Below are 17,194 nucleotides of genomic sequence, written 5' to 3' on the forward strand. Positions count from 1 at the left end.
CTTTATCCGGCGATGATTCGGAAAGATCGTTTAATAAAGCGAGGGAGAGTAAGCACGAGGCACGATATCCATTGTTCTAAGCGTTATATAGATTGAGGAATCTGTTATTTCTGGGCGGAGAGTGCACTTGTGGAGATGAGATGGGGTAAAGCCGTTTAAGTTACGAATTGGTTCTTGTAAGAGCTTGAGGATTGATCATTAATTGGTACTGGTGTTCAATAGCTACCCAAGTATGAGTGCAGATTGTACTCCCTGGAGATGCAAGTTTGCTTGGCAGAAATCTACGTATCACGCAGAACAAGACTCAATACCAACGTAACCTGCTTAATATCGTTTTCCATTTTCTGTTCCTTTACATATTGTATTCTATTCATCTCCAGTATCATAATCATTACTCATCGGGGTTATGCCATAATAGTATCAGCATCTTGTTCCGAGCTGATACTCAGTTCGATACCAACCGCAACATCTCGTCATTGTCTTTCTATCATCCAACTCGCCATTCCGAAAATCGTAAAAAATGCGTTTAACATCTTCAATATATTATGCGCCCATTCCGTAACTCTTCACTCTACTCCAAAAGAAAGCTTTATCGTTCCTCAATGTGAATTCGCCCCAGTCGTCCGTCAGACGATTATAATTCCAAAATCCATTCCAAGCCAATTTGTTATTTTTGACTGTCTTCCCCGCACTAGTCATCTTCAGCTCCATTCTATAGAAATATTTTTCATGGACCCCTTCTGTTTCCACAAATAATGTACCCTCTGACCCTTCAACTTTGGAAGAGGGTTCAGTATCTACATCTGGAGAAGGAGAATCATTGATAGAGGATAAGCGCCAACGTCCATGACGAGCGTCGCTCATCACAGAAGAGGGAAGATGTGAAGATTGGTTTCTCCTGTGGTATTCGAGAAGTTCCTTTGTCAAGTGGTGAACGACTTCGCTAGGCTCGGTGGTTGTTAAAAGAGAGATTAATGTGCCATCGCGGTAGAAACGAAGGTAGCGGTAATAAGTCACAATATGGACTGGAGAGTTCCAAGCGACTGCCGAAGGAGAGGCTTGCCCAGGTCGGATATAATTCACGGTGCTTATATAACAGCCATTGAAACGAATGCGGGGACGTAAGCGAAACATTTGTTTCCATGATGAAGAGTAAGTTGATTGGAGTAGGGAATGGGTGATGGTATCGTTACTGAGAGGCATTGATGCAATAGACTCCTCACTCGAGTCTTCTGAGGGCAAACATAACTGAGGCTCAATCTCAAGAAGCTCTCCTGTAACTTCTGTTTGCCATTGATAATGCATTGCTTCGAATCCGAATTCTGAGCCAAGACATATCCTTTTCCAGATTTGTTCTCCCGTTGCTACCAGATATGCCATGCGTTTGCATACCTGCGTGATTCGAGCAAGGTCAGCAACATCCCTAATTGCTACTTCCTTAAATATTTGTATTAGGATTTCATCAGGTACATCTGCAATTGGACATGGAGGAGCCGGTGTCCCTTCGATCTCTGGTGGCGATGGTTCAATTGATAAATCCGAAAAACTTTCTATCAATTGTTTAATAGTTTGTGGGGGTCCATCTGGTGAGTGGTGTGCGGTATTGGGTACTGTGGCAGATGCATTGGATGGATTTGGATTTGTAGGTTTCGGTGGGAAGGCAGATGGTGGGAAATGTTTGTTCTTATATTTTCGATCAACTTGATCATCAAGCTTATGATCATCAGCAAAAGTCTGGTGGGTTGAATGCAATTGGAACCAAACTCACCCGAAATGCTTTGCGGTAGAGATCAAGACTGTCTCCTAAGCTACCTTGGCCTTCCCTCTCTACCGCTTTTTCGTAGTGTTCCAAAGCTGATTGTGGCTCACTCTTGACATTCTTCTTACCGTATGGATAGAATTCATCTTCTTCCACTGCACCAACGGCGCCACTTGGTCCGTCAAAGTGTAATGTTTGAGGCTCAACGATATCCTCGTCTCCAGGTTTGGTATTCTCATGAACATGTTTTGTCCGTGGGGCTCTCTGCGGCACACTAGAAGGCCCAGCCGCTTGAGTACTTGACGGGTGTGCCTGGGCAACATTCGACCGTCTGGTTACTTCTTCCTGCCATTGCTTGCGGAATGTTTCCAATTCGGGATTCGAGTCTTCCATACTATCCAATTTAGGAGGAGAGGTATGCGATGTTCTGGAGAGAGTAGGTGAAATGGATAAGTATTAGGAAAGATCTTGCCATCCGCCATATATTTGTATTTGCGTCGATATCAGAGTTACCTAGGTACGAGTAGCTCCCTAGTGATTCTTCGGTCTGACGCGACGCTCCGGTCGCTATCTCTCGCCGCTGACATAATTCTGTCCTCTTATCGCCGCAAGATCCGTTATCGCTCCCAATTTTTTCTTTGATCAGTGGAGAACTCTAAGATCGAGGGCGGGAGAGGAATTAGGTTTTCGGTCTATTCAATTCCACGGTTCTACTAAGAAATAAGAAAAACGAACTACTCATTAGGTATTCGATTTACATCATGGTGATCCGTAGAATTTCCCCATTCTCGCCATTGTTCCCGTCGCTTTGAAGTTATACAAATACAACAACCGCACATGATTCAGCAACGTCAATAGTCGATTTTCTTTCTCACACTCTTACTCGTCAATTCGACGTCATTCCACTCAGACAAAATCTTTGATGTCCGGCCTTTGGGATAGTCGCCCTTCATCTGTGGGGGACCAAATCCCAACCACTTTTGAATCCGAACATTTAAGACATGACAGAATACATGGAGACGATCTGATACCTGGGGAATCAGGAACTGTAGCAATGACGGGCGATAATGATGATGTCGACATTGAGATCACTGCATCTCAAAAAATGATCTCGGCAATGTCTGGAAGTCTGTTAACATCATTACTAGGTACTTACGCCACCCAACGTTTGAAATCTGCAACAACTGGGACTAACACTTCTATTATAGTTACTCCTTTAGATGTTGTTAGAGTTCGTCTACAGTCACAACCCTCCCAATCTCCTCTCACAGCGATTCGAAAAGCTGCTCTGGCCTCCCCCCAAACTTTCGGCACACTACCACCAAATCTAGGCATAACGGCATGTTGTCGAGAAGTTTTCTTTACCAGCGGCACAACGAGCGATGGCTGTATGGCTGCACCTAGAATAAGCGCGATGGAGGGTGTTGGATGTGCCGTTGAAGAAACACAGAAAAAAACCTACAACTCAACGTTCGATGGGATGAGAAAGATTGCGCGGAACGAAGGGGTTACGACTTTATGGCGAGGATTATCACCTACTTTGGTCATGACAGTTCCTTCGAACATAATATACTTTACCGGATACGACTGGTTACGATTCAACAACCAAAGTCCTGTCAATCGAATGTTCAATGACAATTACGCCCCTCTCGCTGCCGGCGCATCCGCCAGGACGATAGCCGCTGCAGTTGTCAGCCCGATCGAAATGTTTAGAACGAGAATGCAAGCTAGTCAGGCAATTGGAGGATCACATTTTTCGGAAACTGTGAAGAGTCTCGGCGAAATGGTTTCACTTCACGGCTACACATCTTTGTGGCGAGGATTAACTTTAACACTTTGGAGGGATGTCCCTTTCTCTGGAATCTACTGGTGGGGTTATGAATCTATAAGAGGGGCTTTGACAGATGCGCGAGAGCGGGGTCGTGGGAGAACATATGATCGGAATGCTTCCAGAGGTCAAATACGTACCAGATCACAGAGTCGCGAAAACCACTCAGCGACATTTCTGGATAGTTTCGTTGCTGGGGCGTCATCTGGAGCAGTCGCTTCTATTTTGACTATGCCTTTCGATGTTGGAAAAACACGTAGACAAATCTTTCAGGAACCAGGAAAAACACCTGCCGGAGTCGAAAAGATTTTGGCACCTGAAGAACAATCCATGCCCAGGTTTCTTATGCATATCTTCAAAGAAGAAGGTCTGGGAGGTTTATGGAAAGGATGGGTCGCCAGGACTCTCAAGGTTGCTCCAGCATGCGCAATCATGATAAGCTGTTACGAAGTAGGAAAGAGAGCATTCAGGAGCGTGAATGAGAAGGCGGAATTAAAGCGAGGATGCTAGTGATTAAATGAATTCTCCCCTCTTCTGGACGGATGGAAGGCTGGTTTGGCGCATAAAGGAACACGGAATTGTAATACCAAGCGTTTAGAAGCATAGCGATGTTGAGCGGGTATTTGAAATTTGTATAGTATTAGAGATCCTAGAAACTAAAATAACTTGAGTGCGATTAATATACCCAAAGTTTGAAAGCCGAAGACAGGAGCAATGACAATTCATGATTCTAGTGAAAGGATGATGGAGAGATGGAGAGATGGAGAGATGGAGAGATGGAGAGAATGAGAGAATGAGCGAGGACTACGACCCGACCCGTATTTACCCCAGACTTTCGTTTGGCTCTGAGAGCGCTGATACCGCGTACCCTAGTAGATAGTAGACCATCTTTACGCGTCCTATGGTGTTCTGACGCGAAACTTGCATCATCGATTTGGGAAATTCAAACTTTCCCAATATTTATCAAGATTCCACAAAGCCCACTGTCTCTTTCGTATATTCTATTCAAACGAGCATTTACTCACTTCTTACATCTATCAAAGTGTCTACACTACTCCATTTTCGGTATCGATCTTTATCTCCAATTCGCAGCATGTCTCTCAAACGCAAAGCAACTACCAATCCTACCAACGACGCCAAAAAACCCAAAGCAAACGGATCAATTACCTCGTTCTTCGGCCCACCAAAAACCGTTTCTTCAACTAACAAAGGAGATTCCACGGCACCAGCGCCAGCTGCGTTCAAATTCAATAAGGAGAAATGGGTGGCTACATTAACAGAAGAACAGAAAGATTTGTTGAAATTAGAGATTGAAACTCTACATGAGAGCTGGTTGGCGGTGTTGAAAGATGAGATTGTGGGAAAAGAGTTTTTGGAATTGAAGAAGTTTTTGAAGAAGGAATTGGAGGGAAAGGATAAGATATTTCCACCGATGGAGGATGTTTACTCTTGGTACTTACATCCTTACCTTCGCCCAGCCGTTCAATTGCACTCAAGTAACAAATGCTAATCAGAACAATGAACAGGTCAAGGCATACACCTTTCAACACCGTCAAAGCTGTAATTATTGGCCAAGATCCATACCATAACTTTAATCAAGCTCATGGCCTCTGTTTCTCCGTCCGCGCTCCTACACCCGCTCCACCTTCACTCAAAAACATATTTAAAGCCCTGGTGAAAGATTATCCAGACTTCAAACCTCCTCCAAACAATGGTGGCCTCCTTACTCCCTGGGCAGATCGTGGTGTCCTTCTCATCAACACATGTCTCACAGTCCGAGCTCACCAAGCCAATTCCCATGCAAACCATGGCTGGGAGAGATTTACTCAAAAAGTTATAGATACAGTTGCTCTTAAGAGAAATAAAGGAGTAGTGTTTTTGGCGTGGGGAAGTCCTGCCGGAAAAAGAGTTGCGAAGGTGGATAGAAAGAAACATTGTGTTCTGATGAGTGTACATCCTAGTCCCTTGAGTGCGAGTAGGGGATGGTTTGATTGTGGACATTTCAAGAAGACGAATGAGTGGTTAACTGAGCATCATGGTGAAGATGCAGTTATTGATTGGAGTTTGGATATTCCTGCTGCTGAAGCGGGTGTCTGAGGTGATGAAACGTTTTGTGGAAGATGATCCTTAAAGGGAAATTTGCTAGCGATTTCGGCTGTTGATAAGCTCTCGTCTTTAAAGTAGGATTGTACGAAGGAGTTGGATTTGAGCATTGGGTACTAAGCATTGTTGCAATGGTTTCCATCATGATGGAGCTTCCTTCTCTATACGAGTCCAATCCGTCTTTTTACGAAGTTGATGATGGAGGTTCGTTGTGTTCTCTGACGGCGCAGGGTATTGAGGGAATTGGAGTTTATTGATTAGCCCATCTCAATATCTAGGTTAGCTAAGGTCACATATTCTATTGTATAACATAGAATGCTAAATTGGTATACCTCTCACCCCATAGGGGATTCGTAATGACTCTCTCTGCATGCGGTACATTGTTCCACAAGATCTGTTGATACCCGGTTTACTTCAACGTTTTGTTGAGTCTCAACAAACTATCCTCCTATCTTTTCAACTGATTGCCGCAGATACACCATCTACCCAACCTTGATTTGGGTGCGTACAGCGTCGCCAATCTCGTCTGTTATGTATCCTAATGTGAAGTCTTCATAGGCAGGTGCCATCCTCTTTCCAGGATTTCCTGTCGTCACAATTGCTTCTTCGAAGACCGTACAATCAATATCTCAACATCTATAAATATGTCAGAGTTGGATAATATTGCCGTCATAGCAGCTCGATTCAATGTGTCACCCACGTTGATTGCTTTGCTCACATCTGCTGCGGAATGGGAAGAAGTAGGTGAAAATACTCATGTCGATAGTAGCATTGAAAATCTGACGAGAATAGCTCATCGTGGTTATTGCGGCCCTTTCTCAGCATCAATCTTCGCTCGCAATTGGCAACATCATCGGATCATCCATCTCGAGTATCCTAGATGCTTTTTCCCTGGGCCTGATCTTTTCTCCAGCTTCTATCTATTACGTTTGATAGGAGCCCAATGATTTATACTACCATTCTCGTCATAGCCACCTCCATCTTCTCCTCATTTCTCCTTTTCTTTGAACCATGGAGCAGAATAGCGAGAGCGACGCTTATCGCTGATTTTGTATCCTATGTCACCTCCATAGCATATGCAATATGTAAAGGCATTGTCTCGTCACCAGAGGATGATTCAGATAATGGCAGTGATACTTCTTTGGATGAGAGGGACTTTGAAGAGACCGAGTTTGAGAAGTCACGTTTTCCCATGCGTTCAGGCGGCACCAGACTGCAAGCCGTGTCACGGGCCATCGATGACTACGAAAATCTTGCACCCCGAGAGTCTGCGGAAGAAGATAACGAAGAAATTGGTTCAAAGAACAATTTGAAGTTTCGACACAAGAAGTCCCATTCAATTTTCTACCGTATCCTACACTTCATACTTGGTCTGCTCTCGCTGTCCCTCTCAGGATATATTCTATCACGTAGTATTACGTCATTAGCAGCGACGCTTTCGCTATCTACTACAGTTCTTGGCACTGCCATTCTTTTCATTGCGACGACACTTCCCGAATAACTCATCGCGATTCTATCTGGAAAGAAAACCCAAGGAGGAATCATCGTCGCGAACACAACCATTTCAAATATCTTCCTACTGACACTTTGTGCGGGCGTTTTGTTTCTCGCAGGTGATTGGGATGTTCTGAAAAATAGTGTGGGTCTTTTCGAAGTGGCTTGTATGTAAGGGTCTAGTGCAATGCTTTGCGGGGTTGTGTTCGTGGAGGGTAGGATTTGGATGGGCTGGGCTTTGGCAGGCTTATATTTGGCGTTTTTGCTGACTGAATTCCCGGTGGTGGGGAGGTGATCTTCGTTTCTATGCTCTCAATTATAGCTTTCGGTATCGAATGGAAATTATGTGGATTCAAGTTGGCTACTATTTTATTAACAGATGAGAGAGGATTGACACGAGGCCCCATGGCGGGTTCTAGTGCGGCTTGACTTCTACCTGATGAGGCGGCATAGTTTCATCTTTACGTCTGTTACATTGCAAGGTAATTGAGTGTCTGAAGTTGCACTGCATAGCATTTATCGAGTGATACATGCCCATCACATGTTCACACGTTCAAAGAGGTGGCGCAGAAAAAAGAGCGGCTCGAGATGGTAGAATATGGGCTGGAGCTGAAGAACTCGAGAATGTTGTCCTACCACATATTACTTTATTCATCTATTTATCCAGTGATGTCCAGTGATATTCAGTGATCAGATAATTCAATGGGAGTGGGCTTTTCCTAGCGTATAGAGTATTGGTATCAGGTATTTGATAATGCGAAAAAGGCACTTGCGACAAAAGCTGGGTTGTGTGACTGGTATGGACAAGTATGTACAAAATCTTCTTTTTTCTACGCACGGAAATCTTACTTCAAACCCAGGTCATCGGTACAGCTATTGCACTTAATTTACTCAACTCGAAGATCACTCTGATAGCCGGATGCGTGATATCCGTCTCTGACACTCTTTTCATCTTGTTATTTTACAACCCAGATGTCTCTCTACGACGTTTACGGTTCTTCGAATTGTTTGTCTCGGTATTTGTATTTGCTATCTTCATCATGTTCTGCATAGAGCTTTCTTTCATCACCGCGCTCGCAGGTGAAGTTTTCAAGGGTTTGCTTCCTTCTAAATCGATATTCACAGGTCAGGGGCTAACTACCCTTACTGCATTTTTTTGATTCTTGCTAATCCAGCATGATCAGACTCTTCCCATCCTGCGCCATCCTAGGCGGAAACCTCATGCCGCATACCATCTATCTCGGGTCCGGTCTCGTTCAAGCCCGAATGCGCGAATTCGATGACGGAAATGAAAAGTATCAAGAACCTTGCGCAACCCCCTCTCCTTTCGCAAGCAAGCTCTATAGACCCTCCCTCTGGGCAATCAAATCATACATGTCCTACACCGTTGCCGAATTATGCATAATTTTTTTTTTCATAATAGCCAATTTCGTCAACTCGGCAATTCTCATCATCGCCGCCGCTAATTTGTCCCCCGACAATGATGTGCTGGGGATTGTGGAGGTGAGGGGTGGGGAGAGAGGGGTAGGAGAGAGAATACTGTTGGTTTGGCTAACGGGTGGGTGGTTATGGGGGTGGGCTTGGGAATTGGAGGGAATGATTAGATGGAGATGGGGGGTGGGAGGTGGAAGAGCAAGAGCTAGATGATTAGAGAGTGTGGGAATGTTGCAATGGAGAGTCAAAGGATTGAAAGATTTGAAAGGGAATTGGAGTTGAGATGCGATGAGGTCATTGATTTATGGATGTGCTTCAAAGTGCGTTGACAATCCATGCAATTGTCAAAAGACCATGCAGAATATTGTTAGTAAAATCAACACTTTTTCGAAGAGTTTTCATACTTGCTCTCTTTCTTCAAGCCTTCAATTCTTCAAGAATCTCATGTACAGCTGTGGTATATGTTTGAAAGATATGCTTATCGAAAATTTGATTATACTCCTGATGTTTGTAATACAATTTTGTCTCTGGGACAACGTGATATATGGTTTCATTTTCATAACCATACAACGTGGTAAAAGAGGTCTGTAGGATAAACATGTGAACATTTCAATTTTCAGAACCAATTTCGTGTAACAAGTGTTGATCAATTATTGCATTATTTAACACGTTCGTTTGCATAAAATCATAACAACCGCCCGCGTGTACATCCGAGTACCAATCCCAAGCTAACTTTCCCGCATCCGGCACTTCTCCATGGCAAGCGCGTCAAACACTGAACACAAAACATAACTACATACGTGACATCTCCCGCTACGCACACCACAATCCGTCTTCAAAAATACTTCAATTCGACCCTTATCTATCTCCCCTAAACATCCTTTACCTGCACATAATCATGGTTTCTAACAATCTTCTCGTCCTCCCACCACATCAACGTACAACCCACCAATTTCTTCATCTCTGTCTTTTCTTTCGGCAGTCGCTCGCCTGTCTCGGGAGATATTGCTGGTCTGCATGTAATTTCCCACTCCCAGGCTGTGAAATCTTTGTGACCGTGTACAGAGGCAGTGGTGATTGTGAGGTCGTAGAAGTTGGAAAAGGTCTGGGAATAGTGCGACGCAACTTCCGAGAGACCCATGAGTTGATTGTTGGGTGTGCCTGTGGGAAGAGATGTTTTTAGTGAAGTTCAAAAGGTAGGGGATGGGAGAACATACTGAAATCTGAGTAGACAAAGTTGGTCGGATGGTAGAATTTCATGATGGCTTCGGTGTCTCCCTTCTTGTATTCTTTGATGTATGCATCCATGCGTTTCATGATGTGGTCATGGTCGCCATGCTTCTTGTGCTGTACGTGGAGAGAGTGTTTGTTGTGGGGGGACATTTTTTTTTTTTTAGTTTCTCTAGAGTTGAGAGTCACGATTGTAAGGATGTTTGAGAAGTCTCGAATATGTTGTTGAAGAAGCGAGGAAAGAGCAAAAATAAAGAAAATTGCTTAACCTATTCAGAAAAACAGGCGTAGTGTGATGAGTTCACGATTTTGTACCTCGCTTTTAATCAATTGAAATTTGCGAAGGAGGTTTATTAATGCTAAGTTTCTGGGGCCTACTCAATTGGAGATTGCAAAAGAGAGGTATTAATCCCACTGTCAGCCCACCTCTGCCCACCTCTGCCCCTACTTCGCATATATTGAGAGCCTTTCGGAACTGAGGCTTTTAATCCGTATGCCACCTATATATCCCACTTTTCTTGTTTCTTTCAGATCTTCGTTCATTCTGATCATAATCAATCGAATATTTGACGATGGTGATCAGATGAGCATAGCCAATTGTAGCTGAGAACACAAATTACATGCATGACTTTCCTAACACGTTACTACTCTGTTTCATCCTTGCGATTGATAATCCAGCTGAACAACAGTCTTAGTGGGGTTGAGGCAATCATAGTATGCAATTATGATATCTTATATGTGATCATAATTGGATGATGGGAGATGTCCGTCAGGCGACGCATCCGATTGGCTTTCCAAGCGTACTGTTCCAAGATTCATGCTTAAGTTTGATCTAAATCGCCTTCTTCATTCGGTATATTCTCCGGGGGCTTAGTAGAATACATAGCTGAAGTGGGGTTGAAGTTCATTACCCTTGCGATGTTCGATATTGCTACTGCGGGGCAGATAGCAGGAGGGGTCGAAACACAATATGTAAGTTCGCCTCTTTCAAGTTAAAGATCGAGTGGGATACAAGTATATTCATTTCAATTTTCTTTCCATTTCATCCAGCAAACATGACAATTCCGATTACGAATATTCCTATGGATGAGTCCACCGCTCGAAGCGACGAGAAAGAAGCAAATGGCACCAGTCAACCCTTCACAAACGAGAAAGGCGTCGATGGACCACTCCTCTTAGCATTACTGATGGGAAACGTCAATAACAACGAACGGGCTAAGGCTCAATCCGCCTCGGATGCCATTTCTGATACCTTGAATCCTAACTATTGTGCTCTCGAGTTGAGCTCCACTGGAAATAACGATGAAGAAGGAATTGATAACGATCCATCCCCTATCGACGGCGAGGATGGACCACTTCTCCTGGCACTGGGTCCCAAGAAGACCCCTACAAAAGCATTCAGCGCTGTTCCTGACACACTGCATCCCAGGAATGTCACCTTGGAATTGAAGCCTGCATTGGTCGACAATGAAGTAGATGTCGATGAGTCATCTGTCGAGATTGGCAGTGACGGGCCACTTCTATTCGCACTCTTATTAAATAATCAGAACAACAACAATAACCCTAATCATCCAGCTAACAACGCAAATGATCCAGTTTCGGATACTTTGGATCCCAAGAGTGTCACCTTGGAATTGAAGCCTGCATTGGTCGACAATGAAGTAGATATCGATGAGCCATCTGCCGAGATTGGTAGTGATGGACCACTTCTATTCGCACTCATGTTACATAATCAAAACAACAACAACGTAGTCCCAAATAAACCACCTAACAACAACAACAACAACGAAAATAATCCAGCTTCGGATACTTTGGATCCCAGAGGCTTTACTCTTGAGTTAAAAACTCCTGTGGACACCCCTCAAGACATTAGTGCGAACGATACTGATCAATTCATCAGCGAGGGTGATGGTCCCCTCCTTTTAACGATGCTGCTTGCAAATCAGAACCAGAACAATGGCAACGCGGTTAACAAAGCTGCGGAGAAAGCGATTGCCGATACCTTGGATCCCAGTGATACTATCACCGAAGCTATCTCAGACGTTTTGGAAATGAAGACTCGACTGCTTGAGTTGAAATCTGATACTATCACCGAGGCTATCCCAGACGTTTTGGAGATGAAGACTCAACTGCTCGAGTTACACTCGCCTGGAAATTACGACGCTAATAGCATCCCCGTCATTCTGAAGGCGAACTCTCAAGCTCAAAAGGCTCAGATACTAGCAATGATTCAACGTCGTTCAATTTCAGTATCCATAGCTTCAAATGATACTAAAGGGAATTACGCAAACCTAACACTTGACAGAGCGCAAGTCAGCGCTGCCAATTTGCAATCCGCGTCCAGCGTTGCTCTTAACGAGGCCCAAAATGGTAAATTGAGCGACGAGCAACTGCAGTTTTGGAGAGAAAATGGATATCTCGTCATTCCAGACATACTATCAGACAGCCAAAAAAACCACTTGCTTAAGACTGTGCATGAAGCGGCACAAGTACTTGCTGGCGGTGGCGAGAGGGTACAAAAACATTCCTATCTCCCGGGACAGGAATCCTACGTGAGTCCTGTGGGCCGAGCGATCGCCACATTGAGTGAACGTAAGTTGCACATCCCCCAATCAGTGCCGTACAATACTAACCTCGAATTTCCCATCAAGATGGCTTCAATCCCAACGTCGAACCCCTAAAACGTATTCAGCGTATCGGCTGCGGTATCCACCGCGTCATGCCCCCCTTCCGAAAAGCCATCCTCAGTCCCTTCCACTCCACACTCGCCAAGTCCCTCGGCTACAAAGAGCCACGTATATACCAAAGTCTGATCATCGTGAAAGCCGCCGAGGTCGGCGCTCGCGTGGTTGCTCACCAAGATGGCTGTTCGGGATTCACAAATCCATCGAGTTGTACGACTTTCTGGTATGCGCTTGAGGATTGCTCGACAGAGAATGGATGTTTGGCGGTCGCGCCGGGTAGTCATCGTGTACAACCCATCACGAGACGTTGCATAAAAAACGCAACTGGACAGCCGGTATTTACTGATTTGGAAGAGCCGATTTATGCGAACATTGAGGGGGTGGATGATTCGACTCTGCCAAAGAAGAATGAGAAGGGAGAGTTTGAATATAAGAAGTTGGAGGTGAAAGCAGGAACTTTGATATTGATGCATGGTAATTTGATGCATAGAAGTGAAGCGAATAAAAGTAGTAAGAGTCGTGTTGCGTTTAACTTTGGGGTTGTGGAGGGTGAACACGGGTGGCTAGAAGATAATTATCTTCAGCCTTATGAAGGAACAACGGAGTTTGAGAAATTGTAAAGCAGTTGCATGAATTCAATCTTATGTTTTGTCCTTTGTATGAAAGCTGATAGCAAATGAGTTTGAATCAAATCAAGACAATCGTTTCACTAACTTTAGTTTTTTTATTTTAAAAAAAAACGATATAAAAAAAGAACAAAAGCGCGTGAAGCTTTCAAGGTGCTTTTAGGCAGGTATGTGTGAACAGATATAACGTAAAATTTATACATGAATTGCAATAACGCTATCAAGAACTATGTGGATATATATACAAAGAAATGGTTTCTCTTCCTTCCCCCTCTATTCTTTCTATCAGAACGCCAGAGTTTATACACTACTCTATTCATCAAGCTCATAACCGAATGGGCAGGTATCATCGTCATCATCGCCAGAGGAAGCGCTAGCAGCTGCCGAGGAAGCAGATGTAGTAGCACCCGAAACAGCGGATGCAGATGCAGCGGCGCTTGAAACTGCTGGAGCTGAAGCAACACTGCTTCCCGAGGAAGCTGAAGATGAAGCGGTGGTGGAGGCAGCAGAGATAGTCTCTCCAGCCAATGCCAAAATTTTCTGTGCGGCTTGCTCAGCAGCAACCATGATAATAGCTTGAGTGTTACCAGTTGGCATATCAGGGTGAATAGAAGCATCCACGACGAACAAGTTATCGGTTCCCCAAACTTGGGTGTTGGTATCGACAACTGAAGTTCCATCGTTGGTCTCACCCATAATAGCAGTACCAGTGTAATGATCACCGGTAACATAAGTACCAGAAGAGACCAAAGAAGAACCGGTAATTGTGCTATCGGATGGTGTAAGCATGGTGCTGTTCTTGGCGGCATTGAGGAAGTAGTCAATCATGGTCTCCATGGCAGATTGATCGTCTGCGGTGTTCATCCATGGGTTAGTGGTGAATTCTGTGGCACCGGAGCTGGTAATACCAAGAACACCACTAGATGTTAAACCATGGGTAAGGTAGAGCTTGATGCGGACTTGACCAGCAGCGGGGGAGTTGCAGGTTCCTTGGAAGTATTTGGTTCCGCTGGTGGTGTTAAGGGAAGTCCAGAAGTTTAATCTTTGACCAGATTGAACAAGGGGTCCGGTTTGTTGGGCGAAGAGATCAATGTTGGCAGTACTTGGGGAGGTGAAATCAGTTGACACCATCGAGGTGGAGTTGCTAGCCATGGCACCGGTAACGTTGAAAGTAAGGGTGAAGATTGGGTGGTCCTTGAGGTTCTTTCCGACTGGAAGGTTAATCCAGTCAGATTCAGCTGGGAGGGTAACACAGCTGCTTCCATTCTTCACAGTGGTGATTTGATCAGTTGGACCAATTCCACTGTTGATCAAGATACGAGGAGTAGACATGGCTCCACTGGCAAGAATAAGCTTACCACCTGCATTGAGGTTGATGATTTGACGAACACCGGTGCTAGTGTTTTCAACTTCAACACCGGAGAATGTGGTACTGTTGGTGGTGCTTCGGATACCTCTTACAACCTTAGTATTCAATTGGGCTTTGAAGTTGTTCATGGCAGTAGCGAGAGGATAGTAAGACTTGACTGGACCAGCACGAAGACCATCTTGGATATCCCATGGTGGATGAGAGTAAGCTAGAGTCTTCGAGTTTGGTGATTTGATAGCATCAACTTCAGACCATCCAAGGTTACCCAAGAATGAAGATAGAATGTTCCATACGCTTTGATCGTATCTTTGCGAGTTTGAGGTAGGGTTGGTAGTACCAGGGTTACGCTCATAGAGTCTGTCGGCGGATGCACTGACATCGGTCCATTTCCATCCAGTTGGCCATTTGTCATCGAAATCAGCTTCTTGTGGACGGACGAACATCAAGGCATTGACCATAGTACCACCTCCAAGAATACATCCAGCCATTGAAGCAGTGTCTGTGCAGTATTCATCGGAGACAGAAGCGCTGGTGAGATAGTATGACATGGAAGGAACATCATACTGGGTTACGGTGTCGTTCCATGAAACAGTAGATCTACCACCAGTAGCATAGGTGGAAACGTTTCCTCTTTCTAACATCAAGACAGATGCACCGCTCTCGGCGAGACGCTCTGCAACGATGATACCAGCTGGACCTGCACCTGCGATGATGTAATCGTAGGTTGAGTTAGAAGTTGATACGGTAGTGTTTGAGCAAGTTGTGGTAGTGGTAGATGCGGTTGTGTTGCTGGCGCTGGCAGCGCTGGCCATAGCAGCCCACGTGGCGTAGTTATCGTTCGCAGCATTGGCTGTTTGAATGCCAAAATCACCATACCCAGTACCGTGGTAACTGAAAGTCGCACCAGTAGCAGAGGCCGCATTTGTGACTGTGCCGTTACCAAGAGCCCATCCAACAACGACCTGACTAGCACCGGCCGCCAATGTATAAGTGTTTCCAATACAAGCTTGGCAAAGGAAAGTGTATGACATGTGGGTTGAGTTGACGAAAGTACCCTTTGCGATTGGCAACAATTGTGCTGTGGCATTTGCGTAGGCACCTGGAGAGGTGTATCCGCTGGTCTCACGCAACGATGCGATGACATCAGTTCCACTAGGCCAAGCAACAATCAACATACTGCCAACCATACTACCAGTTAATGAAACACCTCCATATCCTGAACCAGCTGTACTTGGGAAGACCTAATTCATGTTAGCATACTGTGCAGTCACTATGCAATGGGCAGGTTCTTACAATTTGTCCGATGAAGTCAGATGTGGCATTGGCCTCCATGGCCATACCGAACTGGAATCCTGTGGTGTCTGTTGCACCCTCGAATGTGATACCAGTATTGGCATCCACGTAGGAGGCAGCTGTTTGAGCAAGAGCTCTGGCGGCAAAGCCAAGAGTGAGTAAAGAAGTGCGCATTTTGAAAATTTGAGATGTATTTCTTGCGACAGTTGAATTTGAATGAATGTGTATATGAAGTTTTTACTTTCGGAAAATGGTCACCAGACCTGTCAATGAGAGTTTAAGAAAAGAATGAATTTGAAAAAGAATGTATACCGTCAAGGCAACAACTCAAAGGAAGGAATGAGAGAAGGAACGGAAGAGAAGAAAGAAACAATTCTTGCGATACAGAAGGGAAACTCTATTCTTGCGCAGACGCAAACCTTTTGTACTTTCAAAAGCTCGAAATACTCCTATCCTTGTTGAATCCATTGTAATTAATCCATTGTCAATGGTCCCAAAAGCTTCAATTGTCGAATTCATCTATTCGAGCCTCGACTGTTTCCACTGTCCTGGTAAAGTTTGGCATATGCTTGATTGAGGTTCCTAATCCCCTCTCTCTCATTTGTTTCGTTTTATATCGTCTATCTACTTCATTCAAAAGTGGAAGGATCAATGGAGGGGAAGGTACGCCATGAGGCTGTTATTAGATGAATTTATATTGAGGGGTAAATTAAATAGTCGTCATCTAGACAATTCGCTATGGAAAACCCTTGTTCCCACGTTTCAAAAACTTTCTTTCGCCTATTTTGACGTTTCAAGATCTCGCCGGTTCAGGGAGTTATTGGGGATATTGATCCACTCGGTTTCCCATTTTTGGCCTATAGTTTAAACGTTCATCCGAGTATGTTCTAGAAACGGCAAAATCGTGCCGGGATGAAGTTCCTGCGAGTAAAAGCTTGATAGATGTGATGGTTTCATGACAAAAAATCGAAAAAAAAAATCAAGAATACAGCAAGACAGCAATTCAAGTAACCAAGACCAACCAAGCCACACTTTTCATCATCGAATTCATGCACAGTGGCTGTGGACACTCTTTATGATATTCTAACCGAATGAAGCATCTAGCCCAATTTTTCACATGATTCGGGCCTATCTTGGAAATTAAAGGGAAAGAAAGAAAAGGAATTTGCTTTCATGAGGATTTGATGGATCAATAATGTTATTATTGGGTGTGGTAAAACTTTTCTTCATTCGTTGACCACGCGCGAATAATGTGATGAGACCCCCATACTGATAGGGGCGTATTTCCAACGTTCCATCTGAACTTTCAACAGGATCTGGTGGATAAGTAGCCAATATTCTTATACAGTCCCCTGTATATAAAATTGATTTCTG

At 44.3% G+C, this 17,194-nt stretch overlaps 7 protein-coding genes across 7 annotated transcripts; 4 read left to right on the forward strand and 3 right to left on the reverse strand.

Moving 5' to 3' along the window:
* Positions 1-502: 502 nt before the first annotated feature.
* Positions 503-2,227, reverse strand: Bchrt3. The gene is made up of 2 exons (XM_024693135.1): positions 1,769-2,227; positions 503-1,713 (listed from the first exon to the last, which is right to left on the reverse strand). Exons 1-2 carry the CDS (start codon positions 2,150-2,152, stop codon positions 544-546), a joined length of 1,554 nt encoding a protein of 517 aa, XP_024548920.1. The 5' UTR covers positions 2,153-2,227; the 3' UTR covers positions 503-543.
* A 298-nt stretch (positions 2,228-2,525) lies between these two features.
* Positions 2,526-4,150, forward strand: Bcmtm1. Its single transcript, XM_001559519.2, has 2 exons — positions 2,526-2,907; positions 2,968-4,150. The coding sequence occupies exons 1-2, from the start codon at positions 2,682-2,684 to the stop codon at positions 4,095-4,097; spliced, it is 1,356 nt and encodes a 451-aa protein (XP_001559569.1). The 5' UTR covers positions 2,526-2,681; the 3' UTR covers positions 4,098-4,150.
* A 373-nt stretch (positions 4,151-4,523) lies between these two features.
* On the forward strand, positions 4,524-5,799 carry Bcung1. The gene is made up of 2 exons (XM_001559518.2): positions 4,524-5,039; positions 5,114-5,799. Exons 1-2 carry the CDS (start codon positions 4,681-4,683, stop codon positions 5,682-5,684), a joined length of 930 nt encoding a protein of 309 aa, XP_001559568.1. The 5' UTR covers positions 4,524-4,680; the 3' UTR covers positions 5,685-5,799.
* A 390-nt stretch (positions 5,800-6,189) lies between these two features.
* On the forward strand, positions 6,190-7,252 carry BCIN_05g06470 (hypothetical protein). The gene is made up of 2 exons (XM_024693136.1): positions 6,190-6,561; positions 6,627-7,252. The coding sequence occupies exons 1-2, from the start codon at positions 6,335-6,337 to the stop codon at positions 7,189-7,191; spliced, it is 792 nt and encodes a 263-aa protein (XP_024548921.1). The 5' UTR covers positions 6,190-6,334; the 3' UTR covers positions 7,192-7,252.
* Positions 7,253-9,327: 2,075 nt separating this feature from the next.
* Positions 9,328-10,223, reverse strand: BCIN_05g06490 (hypothetical protein). Its single transcript, XM_001559515.2, has 2 exons — positions 9,836-10,223; positions 9,328-9,779 (listed from the first exon to the last, which is right to left on the reverse strand). Exons 1-2 carry the CDS (start codon positions 9,999-10,001, stop codon positions 9,490-9,492), a joined length of 456 nt encoding a protein of 151 aa, XP_001559565.1. The 5' UTR covers positions 10,002-10,223; the 3' UTR covers positions 9,328-9,489.
* A 585-nt stretch (positions 10,224-10,808) lies between these two features.
* On the forward strand, positions 10,809-13,207 carry BCIN_05g06500 (hypothetical protein). The gene is made up of 2 exons (XM_001559514.2): positions 10,809-12,440; positions 12,500-13,207. Exons 1-2 carry the CDS (start codon positions 10,904-10,906, stop codon positions 13,150-13,152), a joined length of 2,190 nt encoding a protein of 729 aa, XP_001559564.1. The 5' UTR covers positions 10,809-10,903; the 3' UTR covers positions 13,153-13,207.
* Positions 13,208-13,328: 121 nt separating this feature from the next.
* On the reverse strand, positions 13,329-16,088 carry BCIN_05g06510 (hypothetical protein). The gene is made up of 2 exons (XM_001559513.2): positions 15,821-16,088; positions 13,329-15,768 (listed from the first exon to the last, which is right to left on the reverse strand). Exons 1-2 carry the CDS (start codon positions 15,992-15,994, stop codon positions 13,471-13,473), a joined length of 2,472 nt encoding a protein of 823 aa, XP_001559563.1. The 5' UTR covers positions 15,995-16,088; the 3' UTR covers positions 13,329-13,470.
* Between the last annotated feature and the right edge of the window lie 1,106 nt (positions 16,089-17,194).

Source organism: Botrytis cinerea, chromosome 5 (genome assembly GCF_000143535.2).
Source record: "Botrytis cinerea B05.10 chromosome 5, complete sequence".
Lineage (NCBI taxonomy): Eukaryota > Fungi > Ascomycota > Leotiomycetes > Helotiales > Sclerotiniaceae > Botrytis > Botrytis cinerea.

Bases quoted from the DNA above. Each gene is read 5' to 3' on its own strand.
- Bchrt3 (XM_024693135.1), bottom strand. From the start codon at position 2,152: ATGGAAGACTCGAATCCCGAATTGGAAACATTCCGCAAGCAATGGCAG. The intron at 1,714-1,768 runs GTGAGTTTGGTT...GATGATCATAAG, and splicing joins TCTACCGCAAAGCATTTCGG to CTTGATGATCAAGTTGATCG.
- Bcmtm1 (XM_001559519.2), top strand. From the start codon at position 2,682: ATGTCCGGCCTTTGGGATAGTCGCCCTTCATCTGTGGGGGACCAAATC. The intron at 2,908-2,967 runs GTACTTACGCCA...CTTCTATTATAG, and splicing joins TCTGTTAACATCATTACTAG to TTACTCCTTTAGATGTTGTT.
- Bcung1 (XM_001559518.2), top strand. From the start codon at position 4,681: ATGTCTCTCAAACGCAAAGCAACTACCAATCCTACCAACGACGCCAAA. The intron at 5,040-5,113 runs GTACTTACATCC...AACAATGAACAG, and splicing joins ATGGAGGATGTTTACTCTTG to GTCAAGGCATACACCTTTCA.
- BCIN_05g06470 (XM_024693136.1), top strand. From the start codon at position 6,335: ATGTCAGAGTTGGATAATATTGCCGTCATAGCAGCTCGATTCAATGTG. The intron at 6,562-6,626 runs GTATCCTAGATG...TACGTTTGATAG, and splicing joins CATCGGATCATCCATCTCGA to GAGCCCAATGATTTATACTA.
- BCIN_05g06490 (XM_001559515.2), bottom strand. From the start codon at position 10,001: ATGTCCCCCCACAACAAACACTCTCTCCACGTACAGCACAAGAAGCAT. The intron at 9,780-9,835 runs GTATGTTCTCCC...CTCTTCCCACAG, and splicing joins CTTTGTCTACTCAGATTTCA to GCACACCCAACAATCAACTC.
- BCIN_05g06500 (XM_001559514.2), top strand. From the start codon at position 10,904: ATGACAATTCCGATTACGAATATTCCTATGGATGAGTCCACCGCTCGA. The intron at 12,441-12,499 runs GTAAGTTGCACA...TTTCCCATCAAG, and splicing joins GATCGCCACATTGAGTGAAC to ATGGCTTCAATCCCAACGTC.
- BCIN_05g06510 (XM_001559513.2), bottom strand. From the start codon at position 15,994: ATGCGCACTTCTTTACTCACTCTTGGCTTTGCCGCCAGAGCTCTTGCT. The intron at 15,769-15,820 runs GTAAGAACCTGC...AACATGAATTAG, and splicing joins CTGACTTCATCGGACAAATT to GTCTTCCCAAGTACAGCTGG.